Genomic DNA, 26,675 nt, shown 5'->3' with positions numbered 1-26,675 from the left:
AAACGCACAATCAGTCATTTGGCAACTTGACTATATATATATATATATATATATATATTGAAAGGTGGTCCCCAGAAGTGCGTGGAAGTATTTAACACTCTGTTGAACCATTCTTTCATTATATTGACTCGCTAATGCATCGAGTGTCCCTCATAGTTGGGCTTTAAGCATGGATTTACATGATCAAGAATATAAGAAATTCAACTTAGAATCACATGGAAAAATGGTGTGAAAAGCTTTTGCAATTTATGAGAGAAAAAAAGCCGCCAAAGAACTTTAGATCCCAATGAGGAGAACCTTTTCATCAGGGTTTCCCCCCCCCACTAAGCCAGGAAACTATGCTTTAGTCCAGACTTACATTGCTCGTGCATGTCCAGCAGACTGTTGCTGAGGGCGCTGCGCTTCAGCTGTGCATCCTGCGCGGCATCGCTGGGCGACGTCTGGTAGGGACACGGACACACTTCCACGTCGGCCACACCACTGTCGCGGTTCTCAGCGTTGCCACTACGATTGCCGCCGCGGCTCGACTTCTGCCGCTCCAGTTCCGCCTCGATGCGCAACGCCTCCATTTCGTCCATCTCGCAAATGGACTCGCGCAGATCCTCGGCGAATTTGCAGCGATCGTGCTCGTTGCGCGCATTGAATGTCACCAGCACTTTGCCGTCCACCTTCTGCGACAGCCGGATGCAGTACGGGTAATCTGCAGAGGAGAGAAGAGGAGGTGTCAATCAGCAATGGGCAAAATTTGTACAACTTTCTTTTATTCCATGATATCATTTTAGTCCATTCCCTCTTTTGCCATCCCCAAAATTTATTCCATCTATTCTATCACAGATTTATTCCAATTATGTTCCCACTTAGAGAAGAAGTATTTTGTTATGCGCAGGTGGTTTGGGAAAGTGTGGTATTTATTTGGGTATTTGCATCTCTTGAATCGCGTGGCCATTTAATTCTTGCCAAGGCACGCACTGTTGAAAATTGTGTCAATCACTCGATGTAATTAGTGTAATACATTTATTAAATTGCGCGCGAGTGTTCTGTGGAACGACAGAGGGGGGGAAAGGGTCTTTTAGAGACCCCCCACAACATCTTCTAGAGAAATTGGGCATCCTGGGCGGAGGAGGGAGGGAGAGACAACAGATTTTTTTTGTTCTTCGTCTCCGCATGAAGGGGGATTTTATCTATTGATTCTGTTTCTTTATCAGGTGATTGATGATAAGAGTGCATGCATTCTGGGCAGTGACTGGAGGAGAGTGTGTGGAAGTCCTGAGGAAAGGAAACTAAATCCACACTGTTCTGCCGCTGCTATTTCGCAGCAGGTGAGAACGAGAACACAAATCCAGAGATATCTCTTTGGCGGCAGAGTCTCTGAAGAGAGAACACTTCTACTAAAAGCTGTTTTTATCATTCAATATCGGTGCGTGGTGAGTGAGAGGAGCGAGCCACCCACAGTCCCCCTCCCTCTATATGTTTTCCTTGTCACTGCGACCATTTATTGATCTATTGTGGGTGCCCTTGAAAAGGAGGATCAGCGGTAGGTACAACACAACAACAACATCACCACCAACACACCCACTCACAACATTTAAGGCTGTGTAGAATGAATAATGAAGAATCCTCCTCCCCCAATGAGATATTTTTTTTTGGCTAGAATTTTTCACCGGTCTATGGATATATGCCCCATTGATGATGATGATGCTTTTTCGTGTTTAGCTGAATGAATTTGCTGCTGCTGCTCCTCTCCCCCACCGCTCCTCCCTGAACCTCTCTTTTTCTTCCGGATATTTGTAAAAATTTTATATTTATTTAGTGTCTTCCTTCCTTCTTCCTCTGGAGCTCTCTTTCAGTAATGACGTCACTTTTATTGACCAATAAGCGTTTTGTGTTTTTATTCACACAGCGGCAGATATTCCCAAAGCGGCCGACTAAACACCTCCCCCTCCCTCTTTTGGCTTCGTCATACACCAATCTTAATGTATAAGTCTAGTATAAGTAGTATATTACAGGGGCAGAGCACAAGACAATTCTAGTGAAGCGTATGTTTCAACTGGGACACATTCAACAGCAATCACACCACCAACCACGCGCCCCACAACTCTACCTACACAACCCTTTCACACCTCTCTCTCTCTCTCTCTCCTCTACCCTACCACCACCACCCACCCCACACACCCCGCGCTTGGGCTGCTCTCTTTTGCCCCATTAAAATGCTTTTTCGCGCAATCACTAAGGTGTTTTTGAAACATTTTTGCAATTGGTAGGGGGTGGGGGGGGGGGGATTTGAACTCACGACTGTCGCGTCAGGAGTCAAGCGCGTTGACCACTGAACCACAGCCGCCCTTAACGTTCTACTCATATAATATCATCTAATCTTACTTGGCACATCGAGCAGTGTGACAACCATGCCGCAGAGCGGATAGGAGTTCCTGAATGTGTACGTCACGGAGGACTTCTTCTTGCTGAGAATCTTGGTGATGACCAGCAAGTCGTTGAAGAGAAACACCTCACGCTGGTGCACACCGGCGCGCTCCTTCTTGTTGATGTCGGGAATCTCGTACAGGCGACAGTAGCACACGAGGCGTCGGTGTGGCAACGCCAGATTCGGCTTCTTGCCCACAATTGTCGCCTGCACCTTCATCACTTGTGTCACGTGATCTGAGCCGGGCTTGAACTCGTTGGCCTTGATGCGCTCGTAGATGCCGCACAGCATGTCCGTGTCGATGTCATGGCAGTCATCGATGCCGCGCAGATTCTTGATGAAATCCTCCGTGCGCATCCGACGCTCTGGCTTCAGGTTTGGCGTGTGCAGATCCGTGTTCAGCATGATGATCGCGAACGCCAGCACGAAGACCTGCGAAAGGAAGACAGCGTGAGGAGGGATGTTCTGACCATAGACTTGTACATGGGACAACTTGAGCAACAGCTCAATGGGGGAAGGAAGACTCACCGTGTCGGATGACCTGAGTCTGGCCACGATGTCTGAGTTGCACTGACAGTAGCGCTGTGAGAATACCTCCATGAGACGCTCGATCTTCTGCGCCTCGCCGGGCATCCGGAAGTATGCCTGGAATTTGCGCAGCGCCACATCCACTTGCATCCCACACAGATCCAACTCACCGGCGAAGCACTCCAGCACGGCCATGTTGAAGGGGTTCTGCAGATTGCCCAGATACTCGCCGATCATCTGCCTGGACAGACCCTTGCGCGAGATGAGAAAGCGCGCCACGCCCTGCGGCGTGTTCTCCAGGAAGCCGCGCCGGATCAAGTACGTCACACCCTTCTCGGGTTTCTTGTTGAACAGATTCAACCCGATGCGATACTGACGCTTGCGGATGGTCTCGCTCACCTTGTAGCTGGTCGGCGTGGCGATCTGCTCGTGCTGCTCCAGCGCATACTGCGCCGCCGATGTGTGCGAACTCAGGCACTCAGCCTCCGCCGCGCCCACACCCGCCGGATCTGGACTCTGTGCCGGCACGCCGCCGGGCTTGCGCTTCCACTGTGGCGAGTTGGAGCGATCGGACGCCACCTCGCATTGCATCCGCTCCGTGGAGGCGCTGCTGTCGCTGCCCGACGATTGCACGGACGACAGGCTGCCATTCTCCGCCGTCTTGCACAGGCCGTTGGGCCGCAGCGCGCGCTGCTGCATGAGATCACGCGGTGTGCCCGCGGTGATGGAAGACGTGCGCTTTGGTACCTCAGGCGGCGTCCTCTTCGCCGCCGCCGCTGCCGCTGCTGCCGCAGCCGCAGCCGCCGCGGCACTGGCGTTGATGCACGTGCGCGGCCGCGAGTAGATCTGCGCCGCGGTGTAGTATGGCGTGTGGGGGCTTTGGTGAGAGTTCCAGGACGCATTCATGGAGTGCGCCGACGCGTCCAGATGGCCGCTGGAGTTGAAGCTCACGTCCTCCTGGCGCAGCGACGGCTGGTGATACTGCGCAGCCGGCGTGCTGTAGTAGTGCTGCTCGGCGTGCAGCACATTCACGTGCGGATGCGCGTGTTGCTGATGGCCTTGCGCCCAGCACGCCGCCGGCATGGGTGACGTGGCGCCGGACTGACTGCGCGGAATGGGGCTCGCATCAAGACTCCGCCGCTCGCGCATCGACATGGATCGCACCGGCGCCACGCGACACTGCTGCGCCTGCTGGCTCGTCGGCGACGCCGTAATTCTGTGGCGAAGAAGAGATAGAAAAAAAAGTTAAGAATAATTTCTTTTAGGACACAAAAAATCATATCTCTTATCTATTTATCTCACATTATTTTGCAATACTGAAGTTGTCTAAATTTTACATCTCTTACAATGGTGGATAATTGGACCTCTTATGCTGATGGAAGTAATTTTCTAGTGAATTTTTTTTCCATTGTTCTGATTTCTTATAGATTGCTTGATATACAAGAACAGTAAATCAATAAATTAAGTAATAAAATAGAATATAAATAGAATGATTGGGTTCTGTCTTATCAATTCTTATGAAACTGATTATTTATCATCCTCTCACATATATTGTTATGAAGATAATTCTTTACACAAAATATTCAGTTTTTAAACTGTTTTTAGAGGTTTAAAACAGGAACTGATGAATTGATACACTTGCAGTCTAACATTATTATTGAGATTATTATGTTAAAGTGGTGAAAATTCCAATGAATTCACTTAAATTCCCAACAAAATCTCTCTTTAGCAATCAATTTTCTGTGAATTTGAAGAGTTGCACCAAAAAGGCAGAAAAAAGTTCTTCACCAGTGCAAATGAATGACGGAATTAGTGCGCACCGTCGCGCAAATGGGATTAGATGTGTGATACTCACGTGGCACAGACACGTTGCGGCTGCTGTTGCTGCACGTTCACCGTCACGCCGCCAGAGATGGCGGGCGCGTCAGAGTCCACATATGTGGACGTGATCAGCTGTCCATTCTCGTCCGTGAACGCCGATGGACTCTGGCCGGGCACACGCCGGCTCAGGCGCTTCTCCGCCTTGGCCATGGCCGTGATGGACGCGAACTTCTTCACCATCGTGTAGTGGCGAAAGGCCCTCTGAATGGTTATGGCGGCATTTCGCGCCCGAACACCGCCATACTTGCGCTCCAGCAATTCAATCTGCTTCTCCAGCAAGTCCTGCGACAGTTCGTACCTGCAAAACAGAGGAGGGAATTCAATGTAGATTTCTTAGACAGGTGTGTGATCAAGGGGCAGATATTATGGTTGGAAGTGGTGTACAACTTGTGTGGAAGTGTTTAAGAATTGGAAGTGGTAAAAGATATCGAATATTTGCACTGCTAAAGCTTCTGTTTCAACAAATTGAGGCATTTTCTACACAATTCTGTTGAAGAAAATCAATTTTATTGCTTTTTCTAGGTTATGTGATTGATTTAAGACAGATTCAGGTGATTAAAATATCCCTAAAATCATGAAAATTGTGTTTAATCTAGGAATATTTCTCTTTTTCTTGGCAAAGTTGAGCTTTTCTGTTTAAAAAACCATTATATTGGGTTAGAAAACAGCTCAAAAGTCAATCACAACCTCAGAAATTGTATTTTAGTCCAAAAAATTGTCTTTTTTCTTAGTTATTTCCGCGATTTGCGATTGAAAGTGGCAAATTTAGCGTCATTATCTTGTGTTCTTCGCCATATTCACAAATTTTCTGGGTGTAAAAAGGTTCAAATTAGGCAAAGAAAGATTTTCAAGCCGCTTTCATAACCTCTCAATTTCATAATTTTTTTTTCTACAGTTTCTAAAACATAAAACTAGAAAATCAAGACACAAATATGCCATGAACGAATCAAAGAACACTAAAATCAATTTTTACAATCCAAAATCTAAGCATTTGAAGAGCTTAAACATCTTGAGACGGAAAAACCTGGATTAGATTTGTGATAAGTCATAAATTCATGTAGAAAACAGTTGAAGAAGTGTAATAAATGCCTTCAAATACGTTAAGAAGTGTTGAAAATTCTGCAGAGGAATTGTGGAAGTGTCTGGAAGTGGTGTACAGATTTAAGCTATATTATCTCTCCTTTGGGTGTGATTTTCAACTGCTTCTAATGTTATATTTCACAAGTTTTTGTATCTTTAAACAGTATTTTGAGGTTCTTTTACGTTTGTAATTAATTAATTAAAATTAAATACACAAAAGTGTTGCCATAGTAAACATTTAAAAGTCACCATATACATATTTTATAAATATATTCGGTTCTTCGTGTTGCATGTGAACCAAAAACAGGTAAGTTTTTCACGTGAATTTCAATAGAAATTGCACAAAGTGACGAAAATAGCATCTGATTTGTTGACATGGAATTTTTTTCTCCCTCCCCCAAAATGATAAAATATTAATCCCACTTTAGACCTTTAAGTCTGTGTACAATGAAAGTGAAATTCAGCAGTGAAAATTTTTCATTAATCGATTATTATTTTCGTCGCACTTTCAACGCCACAAATTACACTCCCTCGAATTACTTTTATATACGGCCTTCATGTCGAGTGCAATATTTTGGATTAATATTGACTCTGAAAATCACGACAACGTCTTTAATGCACACACTTTAGTCGGGGAGGAGAAAGTCTCTTTTGCCGATCATCACGAGACATTCCACAACACTCAACACTTGAAAGAGATGGGGAAAAACCTTCCCTAAAATTAGAACGCGCTCACACCAAACATACATATCTCTCTCAATTTGCTTTGGATTTCCACACACGCACTATCACGAAATGCGCCCGAAAGGTATATATTTTGTCAAATGTTTCATCACACACGCGCGCACATTTCAACATTGGAGGGGAGAAAATGGCTCTTTTATTTTTTTCACCTACCAAACAATCTTAATTTGCACTTTTCTTCCACTCCTTCGCAATGGATGATGTTTATTTGTCTCTTGGTCTTCTGCAACTGCACTCTTTGCGTCGCCATTACACCTTGTCGCCGGAATTGGCGCCGACGTCGACATTTCTGGGGGCATTGTGTCACCACTCTTCGGCCTCTCTCTCTCTCACTCACTCTGCATCACACAACCAAAACACCATTCACCGACGCATTGCCACTCTCAGTGTGTTTGGGTGGACAATCACACCCAAAAAAGAACGCACAATGCCATCCGCAAGACAATTGATCATTTCACAATTCCTGCGGGAAATTGTCTGGAAAAGAAAGACACTTTCAACGTTCACAAATGATCACCTATAACTTTCTGTGTCATAGCGAAAATTGCCGCCCAATGTCAATCCAGAAGAGGTGCGCGCACCAAGAGATTGTGAAAATTAGCACTAACTGATAAGCGCCTCTTCCTATCGACCGTAATGCGATAAGACAACGTAGGAGAGTGGGGGAAAAACAATAGGAATTTCGATGATTACATTTTCATCCTGATTATCAATGAGAAAAAAAAATAGACAGCCAAGCATTCCGCCAATAAGAAATTTAAAAAAAAAACCACCTAGAACCCTTAGAAAAATTCAAATTTGAATGAAACGAGCGAAAGTTTTTCACTCTCAACTGTGCCAAAGGGTGAAAGTATGGCGAAAGTGTGAGTTTTTCCCAGAAAAAAAAACAAACCTCCGCTCTGGATGGAAAATATAATGTCATTCATGTAAAAAAATCTCACGGAAATTTTTTTTTATACGATGCGTAAAACAAGCCTGTGCAATTGAACAAAATCCCACACACACACACACAATATCAGATTAATTGATGATGTGTGCGATCTCCGGAGTCAAAACAAGTGTTTTAGCAGAATTCATATTAAAGACAATATGATGTATGTGTGACACAGTGTGTTGGCAAATCTCTTCCCCAATCATGAATTATTCTAATTGCCACCACGAAACATGACAGAGATTTAAAGGAAATGGCATGAGTATAAGTAAATGTTGGAAATGCTCTGCAGAATGTTATTTGCATATTTGTTTGTCTGTATTACAATTTCAAAGCAACATGCATTTAAATTTAGTTGTTTTCTTTATACAAAAACAAGTGTCATACGACATTCGGGTAGATTCGTGTAAGACAATCCATTTTTATTTGAAAACTAATAGGAATTAAACGTGTCGAAACACGTTTTTTGACAGATTCCAAAAGTATCTTTCAAATAATAGGCTGTTCAATTGAAAATACAATTGATTGCATGGTTATTTTGTGGTGTATGACAAAATAATGCGACTTTCATGTGAGATTCTAATGGACTATCATAAGACATTCGGATTTTTATCATTTTCTAGACATTTTACCGCATTTTACTTATTCAATTCACCCTTTAAAGTCACAAAATGACTAATAACATGAAATTCTAGCCATAAAGTAATTTTTTTTTTAACGATAGTCATATGAATGTCGTGTATTTGTAGTGTTACCAGTATGTGTTTGCTGTGAGGCACATATAGACTCAATTAAGACACTTTATGAGCAGAATTTAATGATCAGAATCGATGGGGACAAAGACGTGAAAGATGAGGGGCGTCTTTCACACAAAAATAGCATCTATCAACAGTGGGAAGAGCACAGTGATTTCTCCCTCCGGAAAATGTCTCAATGCATTAAATCGCGAGGAAATCCACAAAGTCGGGCATTCTTACAAAACTTCCTTCCATTCTTTTTGAAGAAAAAAAGAAAAATACTCATCAGTTCTCCTGGTAAAAAACATAAACAATGACTGAGTCAATTGTCTCTCCCTCTCGCTTTGGTTCTTGACATCTTCATTGAGGAGGAGGAGGGAAAAGGAGAGAGAAAAGTATAATGTAAGAAGTACAGAAGAAGACGAAGAAATAGATTGTGGGAGAGTAGAAAGAGTGTCTTTGTTGCCATCACTGTGACTCATAAAAATTTTCACTCTGATAGATTTGCAAGAAGCGTGTGGGAAAATGGCAATAAAGAGGTCTCGCAAAAGACACACAGTCGAAATTCAACAATAGAGCACTGCAAAAAAAATGAACACTTTCCATCATCTCAACATTTTGCAAATCAACTCCACATTTTGCCCACAAAGACTGTGTCCTTTTTTGCCCTTCCTGCACTAACAAACACTTCCGTCCGAGGCGCATTCTTGTGTCACTGGACGAACAAAGGACGGCAAACGACAAGAAAGGATAATTCTTCATTACTTCCTCTCCACTAATTTCCTCTCTCTCTCTCTTTGCACTTCTTCACACTTCCTTTTGCCGTGCATACAATTTTACAACAAGAGAACCAAGGAAAATGAAGAGCAACCGAAATCCGTGATGTCGCTCTTTAAACTGCAACCCACGAAGAGAAACACATCCGATGGGAAATGTGTGTGTGTTGTCCCAAAATGTGACGACGGACGATCCGTTGCGACGTCGTCGTAAAACTTGAAGGGGAAAAGTGCGTCGTGTGTCTTGGAGATGAAAAATGACTTTTACTCCCGCGCGCGCATTTTTCTCTCCTTCAAGACAGAATTTCGTCCCACAAGAATCCATTCTCGGGCGCTCATAAATCACACACACACACACACAGACACTCACTTGATGCGGAGGACGTGCTGGAAGAATATCACCAGAGGCACCAGGATACTCTTCAATCCACCGCGGATCATGGTGAAGAAGTTGCCATCCGCTGTAGCACAAACGAGAGCCACGTCTGACATTGTGGCCTCAGGTGTGTGGCCAATAAAACAATTACACACATCAAAGAATATCACACAAGCTTCTCAGGAACCCAGAGAAAAGGGACTGCAAACTCCCCCTGAACATCTGCGCGCTATCAGGTGATGAGAGAGCTGATAAGATGGCTCGTGGGGAAATTACTCTTGTATGGTATATATTTATGTTGAGAGAGACGAGCAATTCGGATTTTGTTGACACTGCGTGAGACACACACAATCTGTTCATCGTTCATCGTTCAGCAAGATAAGGTAGAAAATGCCACAATCAACAGAAAACGTATTTTCCCAAAAAAAAGGGGTTTATCAATCTAGCGGGAAGATTTGATGTTTAAAGAAAACTCACTCAGAAATTTATATACATTCTTTGGCTACAATTGATTGCATAAAATTTTCGAAATTCATCATTTGAAGAGACACAATTTTATGATCGATTAATTTTAACTATATATACTATTTAGTGGAATATTTCAATGGGCAGAAAATCAAGAAAATATCATTCAAAGGCTTTCAGTTCTTTTAGTCATTTCTTCCTTCCTCTGGCCATATCCACCAGACACGCCATAGAAGTCACTGTTGCCCCAGAAACATCCAGCGCGGAAGTAAAATAGCAGCTTTAAGTGACGCGCGACAAGCAACTGTACAGGAATCACTCTTTTGAGTGCCTGGGAAAGTGTGCTCGAAGTTTCTGACAATAAAACCACCCAAACATTGCATAACTCACACAAGAAATAATATAATTTATTCCTCTGTCCATTAACGGAAATATTGCAGGTTGTCACTCTCTCACCGTTTGTGATTTTTTGACTGCGCGCGCGCGCGCGCGCGGCAAAGGCGAAATAATAACACTTGAAGAAGAGGTGACGAAAGACAAGAGATGTTTTTGCTCCGCGGGGAAGTGTGATTGTCTTGCGTAAGATTTTCCACGAAGTGCATTGCAAAATGTGCCAAATTTTTCTCCTTCTTCTTCTTCGTCTTTTTGATCGTACAAAGAAGACAAAAAAGAAGATCATTTTTTTTTTTGGTTGAGAAGTGTGAAGGAAAAACAAAACATTCCTCAGCGTCTATTTCACAATGTCGAACTATATTTTTGCAAAATCATATAATGTCCATGAACGATTTTTACTCTTGGCATTTTTTTTCTTGTCGGTGGAACAATTTGTATATGTATGTATTTTTTTGTGGTAATGTTTTCACGTGTTTTCATTTTTGGCATATGAGGAAATAAATAAATTTCACCTGTATTGTTTTCACTGCACGTGGAATTGAAATTTTTGGGAGTTGTGAAATTTCAACTTCCGCAAAAAGTGGTGGGAAAGAGAAAAAGAGTGAAAGAGAAAAACTCACGCATTCTGTGTCCTTGTCCGCTTGAGCACGTCGCCGCCGTTGCGCACGGAGCCCTTCTTGTGCAGGCCCGCCTGGACGTTCTGGTGGCCCGAGTGGATCACCTGCTGGGCTGGGCAGATCTGGTGTTGGTACACCACTTGCTGTGGCGGCGCATAGTGCTGCTGCTGCAGATAAACGTAGCCGCCGGTGTTGCCCTGCACGGCGTACGCCGGCGACTGTCGGTCCGCCACCTTCTGTGGGAAACTGCAAAGGAGCAAAAGAAGGACAGCAATTAGTCAAGGACAGAAACAAAAATGTCTTCTTGAAACATCAAAGGGGGATTTTATAATCGAACATTTTAGACATATTTTTCAATGCCCTCACAGTCCAACAGTGGTTCTTGTCTTTAATTAATTTTTGAGGAATTAATAATTTTTGTGTTGTTTTGAAATTCTTCGCAAAGAAAGACCAAAATCTCCCAAAGTCTTCATGCGATCACCAAAAGTGGCACAGATTTAGAAAGGTGATTTCATTGGCTACAACTCCTTGGAACATGCCAAGATTGCCAAAAATTTTGCAGAGGGTCAAAATGACCACAACACCCAGAGAGGCACAAAAAAGTGTCTTTTTTCGGGTGTTTAAAAAATCATATAAAATACCCTGCGAGTGGCAAAAATTCGCAATATATACTTGAAGTTGTAGAGAATTTCACGGTGAATATTTCCGCCATATACCACTTTTCTCTCCAAAATTCTCGAGTCGAGATATTGGCATTTTCCCCCCCTTTTCAATCCGCCTCATCTCATAACAGTAAAGGAAAAATTACAGCCGCGTGCATTCTGCGATTTTTACGCGAATTCTGCCCAGTCTGGCAAAACAAAAGAACAAAAGTCGGCGCGGCGAAAAAATGTACTTTGAAATGCTGCTATTTCAAATTTGATAAAGAAATCTTAGTGTTTAAGAATTTCCTGCATGTTACTTTTTAAGCCTAATAATATTGCTTTGATTGATTGATTTTTAGTCCTTTTTTTTGTATATAACTTAAAGGTTTTTTTGAGAAATATAAATTAATATTTTTCAATGATTTGAAGCAATAAAAAATTCACAAAAGTGTAATGAAAACTTCGACAGAAATCCCCAGCGTCTTACACGCGAAGCAAAGTGGATTCTTATCATCCCTTTTAACCCCTCAATTCCCTCCTCAAAATTGGGAAGCTGCGCCTAATTAAATTCCCGGGTGTTTTTCACTGTATTCCTCATCAATTTCTCACACTCCACAAACTCTTTAATTATGGAGTTGCGCTCTCTTCATCTCGCTTTTCTTCAGCTAAATCGACAGCTTTTTGATAAATCTCAGCGCGTCTAATTCACCTTCACAATTTTTTTTCGTTGCTTTTTGCTTTTTCAATGTTATTCAACACATGGAGAAAAATCGTTTTAAAAACTTTAATTGCTTGAGCGACGCGAACAGGTTATTATAGAGATTTTTTTTTCACACTCTCTGGATGCGTTTGGATGTGAAATCCCGCGTTCTTGCGCGATAATCTCCCCTCAAATGGAGTGGCAAAGATTTTCCCTTCAAATCACTCAAGTATCTGGTGCACGATAATAAGTCGCTTTGGACAGCCAAAGAGTCGCGCTTTCACAACACACGGAAATATTTCCATATATACATATATAGAGGTGAAATGGACAATTTTCCACTGACACACCATTCTTTGCATTGCGCCAGGAGTGGATTTTTTTTTAATGATGGTAAATTAATTAGATTCTCGATGGCACACATGTCTTTTGTATGCCCTTCAAAGAGAATGAGTGAGAGAGACAGTCAAAGAGAGGACAGAAACATTGTCATCATTGTAATTTACTCGACAGCACTTCTCGCATGGCTGATCAAATGGAAATGCGCGCGCGAGTGTGTATTATTGCGGGGAAACGAAACATGGAGAAAATATATAAACTTGTGAAGAAGAAAAAAAAACTCAATTGCAAGTCACATAAAAGACCAACAGAAATTCACAAAATATATATACCTTCCCCCAATTATGAATCCAGAAATGCAAATGATCATTGTGAAGAAATTGTCGAAGAGAAAAGAAAACTCAAAGCAAAAGAAGCCAAAACACAAACTAAAAGTCTCTTCTATTAATTTTACTTGAAGCAAATGGGAAATAGCAACATATTTCCCCGGAGAGTTATTCACCACAAACACAACAAAATTCACAGAGAATATATAAGGGAGAAAAACACCCCCAAAAAGTCTCTATCACAGTCGCGCAGAAGAATCACAACGGGTAAGACCACGCGTGGAACATCAACGAGTCTCGAACGGTGACTGAAGCATGGAGTTCTCCTGAAGAGAACACTTCTTCACCGAATCCTCTGTGGATTTTCTCTTTCTCTCATCGTTTTCTTCCACTAACAGCTGCCGTTTTTTTTTCAGGCCCTCCTGCATTTCGTGTTTTCTTCAGTTCTCACTTTCCACCAACACACACACACACACCCCGATGGCCACCGATGATAAAAGGTGAGTGCGCGCACACGAAATAATTCGAGAGTTCACGCGAAGAGGTGATGACAGAGTGATAACAGAGTTTTCCCAGCTTTTCACCCCAACTTCTGGGGGAAAAGTTAAGAGGTGTTATTCCACCAATCATGTAATAAAAGATAGGGAAAATTCCTTGAAAATTTCATGAAAAATATGTATTATATTTCAATGTGACATGGCACACTCTTTGAAAACCTATGAAATTCAAACTTTTCACTAAAATTTTCAGAAACATAAACAATACCCAAAAGCCTAATCTTAACACGGAAGACGCGAGATTACTCGTGAGTAATTCCATCCATACATTTACGACTCTTGTGAATTGGGAGTTGAAAGTGGAGACAATCTTGTGTCTCATCCAGGGCAAAAAGTGAAATAATTTCATGATATCAGCAGTGGAAAGTGCGGCAAATTGTAGAAATATGTTGCAATTTCATCTTCTTCGTCTTGTCATCGCAAGGTATGGGCGCGGACAAGAAAATTGTCGAGGGGATTTGCAATAAAAAGCCATAATATATCTTGGAATTTCTTACTCCAAATTGAATCGCAGTCCCTCAACAATCTTCAGGGTCTCTCTCTCTTTCTTTTCTCTTGTGCTCGATTGACGTTTTATTTTGCGCCTGCCACGCAGGGACAGCAGCTGTTGAACGGACAAAAGCCTCCCAATCTCTTTGTTGCCGAAGATTTTTTTTCACCACGCTCTTCCTCCTTTTTTTTCCTCCCTCGGCAAGATGCGTACACACATGCGTTGCCATTCAACAGGCACAAATTTATTCGAGTTTAATCTCGGATCTCGGATGCACAGGATTGAGCTTAAGTGAAGGTTCTTCAGGTCGTCACTCACATGAAGAGGACGAGAGATAATTGCGAGAGGGGAGAAAAGGAAAAGACCGAGAAAAAAAAACAACCCAGACAACATTTGAGCTTCTGATTGGGCGCAAAAACTATTAAAGACTACTGTGAAAAAAAGTGTTTGTCAGGTGGTTAATGAGAATTACCACGATGTGACTCATTATTTGATTTTCTGCTTATATATATAGAGGAAAAGTACACATAGAAGAGAAAGAGAGATAATTTACACATGAAAATTGTCGTCATTCGACACCAAATCTCCTATGGCAAAGACACCACATTATCTGCTCAAGTCTGTTGTGTGTCAATGAGGAATCTCTTCATGAGAAAATTCAGCTGTTTAATATTGATTTAATTACCATGAGACAATTGTCAAAAGTATAATCTCTTTAATAGCCATACTCATGAAACCCTCTTCAGAACATTAACGTATTTTTTCCGTGCGGTCCTTGAGGTAAACAAGACTTCACGTGTGACCTTCACTGTTTGTCCTTTTTATGGAGGTTCAAAGCGCGTGTTTTTTGGCCTCTACACAAACTCACTCCACATCGCGCAGTTCAAATGGGCCGGAATAGAGCAGAAAATTTGATTTTTTTTACTCCTCATCAGCCAAAAAAACACTCATTTTCTTCTTTAGTGAACAAAATTCTCAAGAGACTCATAATTAATTGGTTCCAATACACCTTGGGTGGTCTCCAATCGAGAGAGAAACTTCTTTCTATATATTATGAACTCACAGAAACAAGTCATGTTTTGCTTTTGTCGAAATTCTTAGGCCATTTTTCGGACTGTGTGCGCCTCCGAAGGAATTATTCACACTCTCGGGGGCATGAGAAGAGTGAAAATCTGAGAAAAATTTGTCCTCATTCGCCACATTTGGTTGTCATTTTTGGAAGTTGAGAGAGCGAGAGAGGGAAAAACATTGGGTAAAAATCCCTTCGAGACTAATTTATAACTCTAACAAGTCATTTGGGAGAATCACAAAAACAACTTTTCTCCTACTACAAAACACACATTTTTCTTTCTTTCTCTGTGCCATCCGGCAATCGTCCAAGGGGGAAATAATACAGTTATAAATGGTGTACAACACAGTAGTAGTCTTGGAAAGTGGAAGAGTTTTAATAAAGTTGTACAATATTCGATCTTCGAGAGCTTCTTTTCCTAACAAATGCCAACAAGCCAACTATCAGACAAAAAAAAGGTTTTCAGTGAATTCTTTAAGATATTTTAGATGTAATCTAAGAATAATTGTGCAAACAGTCTAAAAAAATTTAAGTTTAAGACACATCATCTCCCCCTTGCAACCATCAAACAACGATAAAGAAGTATATTTGGTATCGTGAGGCCCATTTAGAAAAATCACCCGTGGTTATTATTGATCAAATAAGGCGAAAAAAATCACATCACGAAGTGGATCAATCCATAAAGTTAAAAAGCCACCGAGAGTTGGTGATTTGCGAAAATTTACACACTCACAAACACACATTAAATATGAATAAATGCCATAGAGAGACGGCAATCTTGTATGAAAGTAAAAGGAGTTACCTAACCGCGAGAACAGCAACAACAACAACGGCGAAAAAATAGAGTAAGACCCGTTGAAAAAATCACCTCGAGATTTGCCCGCGAGCATTTATTATAAACATGTGCAGCAACAAATTGAGGTGGAATAAAAAATCACAATAATTGACCACAGGTGATTTCCATTCGAGGAAATCGATGAAAAGTAGTCACCCGAAGAACGTGGACCAAGAGGGCGCGACTCATGAGATGCCGAGATATTTGTGCCATCGAGTGGCAGATGTTTTTGTTCCTCCCGAAAGAAAAAAAGCCGTCCTCCAACACACAACGCTTGAGGATCACTTCGACCAGATTGCAGACACACGCCAGGTGCACTTTATAAACATCTCCACCACCTCGGCCACTCTTTTTCACCAGTTGCACCCATGAAATGGGAGAAGATTTCATATTTTTCTTCATATTCTGGACATCATTCTGATCGCGTTTTGTTGAATTTTAGGGCACGCGAAGATAAATTTACAGCCATTGATTTACTCTTGTAGAAGCATCGCAAGATAAGCTTAGGAATGTGAGCAGCGCCATTAAAGATACAATTTCTCTATATATTCCATAAATTTCGGGACTTCTTTTATCACTTTGTTTGAATTTAATACACTTGAGAATTGATCTGAATGACTTGATTTGATTTAAAACGGCCACAGATGAAGAGGAAAATAATTAATTGACATCTAATGTGGTTAATAATTTTGGTTAAACGATTGGTTAACCATTTGACTTTCACCCAATGGTTGTCAATAAAATTAGAGAAACTTTCATTACAGAATATCTATGAAAAACAGCAAATTTTTCATCGACACAATGTGCAAATTTCAGACCTCTTGACAAACAAAAAGAAAAACACTTTGAAGCATTTGCAGAATAATCGTGATATTATTCCCTCGTCATTTTCCATCTGTCTCCATCTGTGTAAATGTGCAGCAAATGAGCGGAAGAATTGTTCTGACAGTGCGGCATGCATTTCCTGGAATGCAATGCTATTCAAAATTGTTGGCACAAATTTTTTTTCGCGTTAACCCTGAAGAGGAGTTTGTACGAGTCTTTTGCGTGGCCATACACAGACAGAGAGTGTCATTGAACCAATTAACGACTTGGCCATGCGAAGGTTTAGCCATCAATAAGGCTGAGGGATTATCTTGGCCGAAAGTGGGCAGAAAAAACGGGCAGGTGGCACACTTCACAATTTCCATAATGATGGCCGCGTGCAGTGTTTGTTCCAGCACCATTCCAGCTGGCATGATGTGATCCTCAACTGACCACCTTTGCCAAGCAACTCTGCACTACGCATTGACTGTGTTGTTGTTAGAATCAAAGGAGGAGATAATATGACTTAAGCTCCAGTGTTCAGACAACATTTTATGATTTTCTGCTGCTAAACGCTCTTTTGCGTAATCTTTTCTTATCATAATCTTTGAATGACAGCGAGTGTTCTTAAGAGATTTCAGTAAAAACTAAAAACCTGAGGTTTTTCTTCATTTAATTGCACTTTTTGGGCTTTTTTTTTACGTGTAATCAACGTATGTAATGCATATTAAGATGAGATTTGACGGTGTTCGTCCGTCCATCCGTCCGTTCGTAGTATTTCGAGTCGTACCGCTTAAACGGTAAGAGATATCAACATGCGGTTTTCACCAAAGGTCAAAACTTTTCGAGCCGCTAGAGTGTGCTGGTGTCAAATCCACCCCCACCCCTCCGTCAGCCATTTTGGACACCCCCAAAACACTCTTTCTTCATTAACTCATCTCCTATGGTATGGATCGGACCCAAATTCTAGAATGTTACACCTGGCCTCGAGACCTATCCAACGAAATGACATGTAAGGACCTATGTCCTTTGAAACCTTAGATATTAGGGATCAAAATTTGAAAATTATTATTACTTTAACTCCGCTTCTAATTAACCGATTGGAATGATTATGAGTTCATTGGAAAGGTATTGTAAAATGCCATCTCTTTATACAACATCATAACTTGATACAACCGCCGCTAGGGGCGCTAAAGTCAAAAAATCATTTATAAAAATTTAAAATTGAATAACTCGAGAACGAGACGATGCATTTTCTTTAAATTTTAGTATGTTATTGCTGAGGTTATGACCTTTCCAATGAACTATTACTTGTGAGAATTAAAATGATAGGTGCGTAGATATGGAGGGTCAAAGTTCACATCTTTATCGGCCTATATCTCCGCTATTTACCAACCAATTTCGATCATCCCTTCACCAAAAGACATGTCTTGGCGTCCTTTAGTAGGCCTTATCTACTATTAATTCACTCAAGCTTTAACCGAGGCGAAGCAAGTAAACTGAATATTGGAAATATTTCACTCCTTAAGACTTCCTTTGAGCTGTATGCATCATTCAGCTGTATCACTTCTGATCGTATTATCTCCCCCTTGGTTAGAACTAAAAGCATGTTATTAGCTCATGTGCCGAGAGTGTGATTGCATGTTGCTCTGGTGGGCAAGAAATGGGGAACAAGTGGAGTCAATTGAGCAAGTGAGAGAGAGTGAATTCGGGTCACGATGGCGTTTGTGTCTCTGGGGACTCATTTGATCGTAAAATTTCATTACAATTGAAATTTATTAAGTGAATTTACAGTTTTGTTCGCCATTTGTTAAATTTTTCATTCAACCTTATACTTCATTTTGTGCCACTTTGTTACATGTTGAGGAGTGAAAAGGTATATAATTTCTCAGTGCATGGGCACACACACACAAAAAAAAAGAAAGAAATATATTCCTATGAGACACAAGTACAGAAATCTAAACAATTTCCCTAAGCGTCCAGTGTTGAATGAGTTGAAAATATGTTGTAAATCAGATTGAGCCGGAAATTCATCTCAAAAGAAATCAACGTTGAATTTATCTGTTGCAGTGAAGTATGGCAAACGGTATCTCTGGTTGGAAAACTAGTTTACTTATAGTAATATACTATGTGTGTTATTAAGGCTTTTTCACTGTGAAATAGCCATTGCGATTTGCAGATAATAAGACAAGAATCGCACGAATCACTTGAGAACAGTCAACCTTATTGTTTCAACATTTTGCATGCCACACAGCCTTCGCCATAGAGTGCAAAAGTTAAGAGAACTCGCTGACCTTTCTCCCAATCGACCACTTTGCCACCACGAAGCACTGGCGCGGAAAGTTCTCCCAGCGCACAAACTCTCATTATCCCTGCTTTAGCCTTGCACACACACACTCACACAGTTAAGTCTCTGAAAGCAATTTTAAAGTTTCAAAAATTGATTTTGCAACTTCAGCACCTCCTAGCGGTGATTCAATCAAATTAACATTCGGGCGGAAGATAGTGTTTTACAAGACCTTTTGAAAAAGTACAAAATCGTTCCGGTTAAATAGAATAGGATTTATGATTGTTTAAAGTGTCAGACTTTGATCCTTTGAAAAATCTAAGAGTTGACTTACAACGAGTGGAAAACATGAATTATGTTTTTGCCATATATATATATATGTATATAAACTTTTAGGCAGTCTTTGAAGTCGATTTTGGGGGCATTTTAATTTTTGAATCGTTCAGATTTCAGGAAAAAAACAGGTGATAATATTTCACTTGGCGCATTTCGCATTGAAAAGAAACAAAAAAAACACATACTGAAGAAACCCGAGACAATGAAGTATCATAACAATGATGTACGTGACTGTAAATGAAAATAGCGAAACAATAAGAAGGCGAAAACAGTCATTAAGAATTGACAAACTGCATTGGCCTCATGGCCATGAATCGAAAGGTAAAACACACTTGAAAAGCCACAATATCAGTCCCGATTTTTTTTCCTACTTCTTCTCTCTCTCTCTGTCTTTTACCATCATGATCCCAAAACCGAGAGCGTGTCTCTTGAAAAAAGCTCGTTAATAAGCAAGAAACGATTGACCTATTCTGATGATTTCATCAATTTCGCGCCTTGGCCATCGCTAAAAGCGCGACGATGAGGCGAAAAAAACATGCACAACCGCTTGTGACGACGATGGTGAAGTCTTGGTGAGATTCTCTCAAGGTGCTAATTAAATTATAGCATCTTCCAATCTCTTTTTGAGCTGGTTGAAATTTCCTCATCCTTCCCGCAGCAGTAATGTTCGTGATTGCCTAATAAAGCACAGCCGGGTTAAGAGCCATTTCACCACCACTACTTGAGATGCCTCAATTAATGCCCATGATTAATGCTTGGATTTTGCAACAACACCACCATCAGATCAATATCGAGTGCGTGTTTTGTGCAAAGCAACAACATCATCTTACGAGGTGCAATGATGCAAAAAGTACAAGATAACCCGTATCAAGGCTTTCAATCATGACGTGCACATTTTCGCTGTGAAAATCCAATTTCCTCCCTCACCAACAATCACCAGCAATTGTCCAGTGGCGCTGATTAACCCTCGACAGGTGTAGAGATATAGTGGAAATTATCTCTACACTGTGCTGAATCTTTGATTATTTAATCAAAATTAATTTTTTTTTTCAATTTTAGTTGAGAAAATAAATTTTGTTTTTTTAATTATTTAAATCACAATTTGATTATTTTTCAATTTTACTTGAGAAAATAATCTTTTTTCTTTATTATTTTAGTCAAATAATTGATTATTTGATTTGAAAACATTAAGTTTTATCGTGATTTGCCCCTTGAGTTGCGGTTACACGAGGGAAAAGTGTCAGAATTGTGAATAAATTAATCAACTTTTAATTGTGCTCTTCGTAGCCAATGAAGATCAATTGATGTTGATGCTCTTAGAGGTAAATTTTTTTACCACATTGACGACGAAAATGTTGCAAGGGTTGAGTGCAGAATTTACCTGACTGTCGTGACATGGTGACTGGTGTGAGTTCGGCTGCTTTGTGAGCTGTTTGAGGTGTAACTCACAACAGTGACGTGCCGTGTTGTGGTCCTCACCACACGTCTCACGCGACTCCTTCCATCGCCCACAAACACCATCGTGGGCCCCACGACGGCCCGATTTCCGTCACCGAACGGAAAGTCCGGCTCAGGCATTGTACAAAATTGATATGCACAGGGTGTCCAAAACTCTTCTATTGTCTCACACCGAAATCACTCCTCTGTCACACTTCTGCATGACTCAGAGCTTCACTTTGTCTCTCACTTTGCCTCTCGCGGCCACCCATTAACTATTAAAAAAAAACACCAAAGCAAATGAATACTTTTTCCCTTAAATTTCAATTTTTTTCTCTCTTTTTTTAATTTTTGAGAGTTGCAATGAGAAAAAGAGCGCGCACACAATTTTTTTTTTCGGTATTCACACATCCAATGAAAATATGCTGAGCAATTGCTTAAGCATTTGCGGCATTCGCATGAAAGGCGGTCTTATTTTGTTTTCACCATTGAATCTATTCTTTGTAAGAGTGAAAAAAATCACGTGTAATTTGATTTTTTTGCGCCATCGTCAGGTGTGTATGTTTAATTACACACAGTCTGTGTTGTGTCCTTACTTGGTAGAAAATGTATTTTACGTTCTACTTTTGTAGAGAATATGAATTTTGTAAAAAAAAGTCAATCGAAAAGAGATACTTTCCAGAGAGATGTAGGCTATCTTTTATCCTATCTAGACTGTAATTTCTCTTAAAAGTCAATGGAAAAATGGCGACATTACAGTCATTATTGTTTGAAATTTTCATATTCCTCTCAACTCTGCACAGGCTAAATTGTGTGTAATTTACGAGTAAGAGTAAATTTATCGAAATGGATTAAAATCAGTTGAATGAATTTGTGTAGCAAAATGTTTTCACGTATTTTTCGTAGCGTTTGTGCCATTTTTTTTGACAGCAAAACGATTACTTTAACATGATTCTTAGACGGTTTGAATTCTCTTGAATTCATCAATATCAATTGATGTATTATCTTCAGTTTCAAATCAATAACACATAATAATTTACATCGTATTAAAATTATACTACAATTATGTGTAATTTAACAACACTTTAGCTGACGATCACAATTCCATCACAGCAGTGCTTCCACACTTGGTAAACAATGTATCGACACAAGGTTTTAATTGGAGGTGTTCACAAATTCACATGATCGCTCAATTGCATGCGATCACGAGAGCTTCAAGATCGATGGTGATCGATTGGAGGCCCTGAAATCCGCCCGGATCATCAAAAAGATCTCTCTCCAGCACACGATCTTCCACCCAAGATCACACGAGATTCTCTTCTCCTTCCCACAAAAAGAAAAAAAACCTGCGCAGACAAAAAGCCACATGGGAAGCAATTTCCATTGAAACTCAACTTCAGCCACACATCCTCTCTCTCTGTCTCTGTCTCTCTCTCACCCACTCGAAAATGTGTGAATGAAAGACGCATTTTGCGGGGGCAGGACAAGTGATCAAGAAACGTAATGGATTTGATGGTTTTGTCTCTGTGATTCATTATTATACCTCCACTTCTTCTCATATGCATTTCCCAACATGAGGCGGGGATAATTTCAACAGCATTTGATGCCCATGACTATTAGCCATCACTTAGCCTCTCCCTTTTCGACCATCGTCGTTATCTTCGTCAATTGTTTATTCGGTCAGTATTCTTCAATCTTTTACTGTCTCTATTGCAATTTCCGCCCTCTCCAAATGCGAGTCCCGCTCGAATAGGTGCACGATCGCGAAATTCGCGGGAATTTGCAATGAAAAAGACATTAATCAACACTGATGAAGTTGGTATGGGAAAATCCCAAGACATTTCGCAAAAAAACAAATTCATGGAACGACTGTCATTTTCAATTATTCCGTGGTGTACAATCTGAAGGGATTCTTGATGTTTTTGATGTGGTGAATTTTTTTTTCTCCTTCCTTCCTAAGAACCACCGCTGAATTATGTTTTCCTTGAGAACGAGAATTCTCATCCCACAGCATTAAAGTGGCGTCATCGGCTGTAATATGAATCACTATAACAGTTTGTTGTCATTCTCGCGACCGCCAATGCTGAGTAATTGTCTTAAATCTGGTCTGGGCAAGTTTTGTGCACAGGCCAGAAAGTGCACTTTTTGATACACTACTGGAAATATGAGTTTTTCCACATGTTGATGATGATCATTGAGAGAGAAGCAACTGTTCATGGATGCCATCTGATGCGTAGCTTCGATAGGGGCACCAAAGTGGGTCAGTCCGCAATGTTTGCCCTAAGCGGGCGCGCGCGCGCGAGCCAAGAACAATTGACCCCACAAGGCAGTGGCGTACAGAGTGTATCAACATGCCTTCTATTCACATTTTTGCCGAAGAACTGACACGTAAAATTACACAGTGAGAATATTCTCGAGGGTAAGAAAGTAAAGAAACAAGATTTACTAAGACTGATCATTCGAATACTCTCACACAAATGTTGGAACAATGTCCAATTCAAGCTAAAAATGTGGTTTAAAGGTTTCCTAAATGTTTAACAACACTTCTACTAAAGATAAGCAAGGAGTACAACTAAAAAAATTAAGAAAGGACGAGGCTTAAGATGTAGAATCAGTGATTTCTGTTCCAGACTATCAAATTGTGGTGCAAAAGGCTCAACTGAGGACGCATTTATGCACTTATAAACAACAATAACTTTGCTTTTCATGAAAAATTGGCAGAAAATGTATAAGTTACGCCACTGAGTCCACAGAGCGCAATTGACGCTGCGAGTTTGGGACTTCAAATGAAAGGAAAAATACATTTTCTGCATCTCTCTGGGGCAAGCAAACAAGACATACATCCCAAAAAGAGGCATTTCACGAGAGAGAGAGAGAGAGAGAGATACGATCCATGTGATTAATTTCAATGAATATCCATTCCACTATTAATAGATTGTCTGCCATCCACACATGCCATTCTCATCACGCTGAAACTTATGACGATGGAGAGGCGCGCGAGAGCTGTAAATGGATGGTGTATATGTTTGGAATTATTAGCACAGCTTTTCATGTTTTTCATCATCACTCTGGTGCGTTTCGTCTTCCAAAAACTCTCTTCTCTCTTCTCACTTCTTTTCTTTCACTTACATCATGAGCTTCATGAGTGTGTACAGTTGGATGAAAAATTGTGTGTTATGTTTTGTGAAGTTTGCGCGGGATATTTTTAGGTCGTATAAAAGCAGCGCTTCTGCGTGATTTTATTTTGTATTTTACACACTCAATTTGGTGAAAAAGTGATACACTTTCCCATTAAACATCTCCCAAGACAGTTTGGGTAAAATATATATTCACACAACATAGAAAAACAGAGGGAGAGAGAGAAAAAAATGTGAATTAATTCCACAAGTATACACAACATTTACCATTGGCAGCCACTTAAGAGGAATTAAGATAAAAATTTGTGGCTTCCCTGTGTCTCTCTTTGTGGTTTTGAAAATTAATTATAATTGGTAATGCAGACTGTTTTTATTTTCTATCAAACTACCTCTCTTCTCTCTTGGTCGAGAGACGCCTTTTTATTGAGGAAACCAAGGGGAAAGTCACTCGCGCAAGTTGAAACCATTAACTTTTTTGATTATTCAATCTTTTCTTTCGATTATTTTTCGATTTTAAGTCAAATTTTGATTATTTCATACAAAATTCTGATTATTTTTCTGAATATTTAATTAAAAATTGTTAATTTCATACAAATTCTGATTATTTTTTGTATATTTTCTGAATATTTGATTTAAAATTATTTCAAAAAATCTATTTTTTTTATTATAATCAAAAAATAATTAACATTTGGATTATTTTCTAAATATTTAATCACAAATTTTGAATATAATTGAATAATTGTGAATATTCAGGAACATTCTGATTTACCTATTGATTAAAAAGAATCTTTTTTTATATTTCATTTAGAATCTGATTATTTTTCAACCTTACTTTGGCAAATATTTATTTTTTATTATTATTTTATTCAAAATTTGATTATTTTTCAATTTGACTTTGGAAAATAATAATATTTTTGATTATTTTATTCAAAATTTGTATTTTCTTTTCATTTTCACTTGAGAAAACAATAATTTTTTTGATTATTTTACTCAAAAAATTAATTATTTAATTAGAGAACTTTAAGTTTCCTGTTGACTTGCCCCTTGAACACAAAACCATCACACTCAGTTTCTCTCGTGTCGCTTGGAAGCGTCTTCTCTTCAAGCCAAAACCCAATCAAACAAATTGCCATATTGTTTTTCCCCTCTTTTGTCGCCATAAAAAAATCGTACAATTATTCATGAACGAAGTTCTCTTGTTGTGGAGCAAAAAAAAAACGTCGCCTTGGCCAAAGGTGAGAAGCAATGAGGCAGAAACGCGACTGAGAGAAGAAATGTTTTACGCCAGCAAAGATCAAATTTACACAAATAATTCACACTAATTTGACTCTCAAGTCATCTCAAGCAGTATGATATAATTTGTCTCTCTCATAAATTGTGACAGACCGAAAAAAAAACCGTGCAAAAATACATTTATTTCGGGAGAAAAAAAAAACCACGGCAAAAGAGACTCTTAATCAAGGTCTTCCTATTGTCGCATCTTCGCATGTTCAACACGTGGATTCACAAATAGGTATATAGCCATCGGGTCATTAAAAACAGTACAAAATGTTCGTGCTTGAAAATTCCATTAATTGAAATATGGAAGAAGAAGAAGAAGAAAAAAAATTGCACTCAATCACACTTTATTTTGTGGGAAAAAATTCTCTTTCTCTCTCTCTCGCTTTCTGTAATTTAATCTAATCTATAAAAGCTTGTGTGGTGAAATGAAATTACTCAGAGTGGCAATTTTGAAGAAAGTCTCTCTCTCTTTGATTCCCTTTGAGATGGAAGGTTGCAAACACACACCAGACTTATCATTTTAAATCACTTTCCAATTCCCGCAACTAGCTTATGATTGAAGTCATGCGCGCACACACTCTTCAAAGAAACCACACACTTTGCACGCACCTTCAATTGGTGATTGAGAAGGGTGATGCGCATGCCAGGAATGAAAAATGATAATATTTTTCACTAATTACTTTGGAGTCATTTGTGTGAAATTCACACTGTTGCTTCCACAACAACAATTTCAAGTTTATAATACGCAGTGTGTGTGTGTGAAAAGTCATATGAAAATCAGCTCAATCAGAGTCTTAAGAGAGTTTTAGATACTTTGTGTGACAATTTTTAGACTTGTCACCAATTGTCCTTAAGACATCCACTGGACAGTCATACAAAATTCTAAGGGATTCATGTAAGAATGTCTTATGCAATCGATCCTAATGTTAAATTGTGAAGGAAAACTTAAGAAATTCACCGGAAGAATTGAGAAAAGAAAGAAGACAGCATGTCCAAATGTTGAATCTTGACTCAAAACCTCTTTCATAGATACAAATAAAAGTCTGACATCACATTCACCATCAAGTCTATGTTTTTTTTCACCTGTTCCGCGCGCCTAATTATAATTTATTCCAGAGACAATGCTTGAAATAAATCCACCTGAAGGTCATTTATCACCAAATGTGCTCCAGATATGACAAAAAAAAAATGTCACTTACAACACTTATTAAGCAATTGTGTGTGTGTGAAAGTTTCATACAAAAAAACCGCACAATTTTTTTTTTCTTTTTTGGTGTACAATCAAGGACAATAGTGGCGCCTGGTGTGATAGAAATCTCACGAAAGGGAGTGTATGGCAAGTGAAACTTTTCAGATTGACTATTAAGAGTCGAAGATTGGCGGAAAATATGCTCTCTCTCTCTCTCTCTCTGTCTCTCTGTCTTGTGGACAATTGACTAATAGAGCATATATAGAGAACATTAAAAAGTCATAAAAATTGTGGTGA

At 39.9% G+C, this 26,675-nt stretch overlaps 1 protein-coding gene across 1 annotated transcript in view; it reads right to left on the bottom strand.

Moving 5' to 3' along the window:
* Positions 1–26,675, bottom strand: part of LOC132264392 (IQ motif and SEC7 domain-containing protein 2) — a 66,686-nt gene that overhangs the window by 697 nt on the left and 39,314 nt on the right. The window contains exons 3-8 of the mRNA XM_059764590.1: positions 20,716–20,957; positions 10,951–11,193; positions 4,803–5,126; positions 2,948–4,163; positions 2,377–2,851; positions 359–700 (exon numbers count right to left, since the gene is read on the bottom strand). Of these exons, the coding sequence (XP_059620573.1) occupies positions 359–700; positions 2,377–2,851; positions 2,948–4,163; positions 4,803–5,126; positions 10,951–11,193; positions 20,716–20,957 (2,842 nt within the window). The remainder of the gene's footprint in view (positions 1–358; positions 701–2,376; positions 2,852–2,947; positions 4,164–4,802; positions 5,127–10,950; positions 11,194–20,715; positions 20,958–26,675) is intronic.

The sequence above is a fragment of the Phlebotomus argentipes genome, unplaced genomic scaffold, assembly GCF_947086385.1.
Source record: "Phlebotomus argentipes unplaced genomic scaffold, Phlebotomus argentipes genome assembly contig_58, whole genome shotgun sequence".
In the NCBI taxonomy this organism is placed as follows: Eukaryota; Metazoa; Arthropoda; class Insecta; order Diptera; family Psychodidae; genus Phlebotomus; species Phlebotomus argentipes.
Note: the sequence above shows the minus strand (reverse complement) of the source record. Positions and strands in the feature narration are given on the sequence as shown.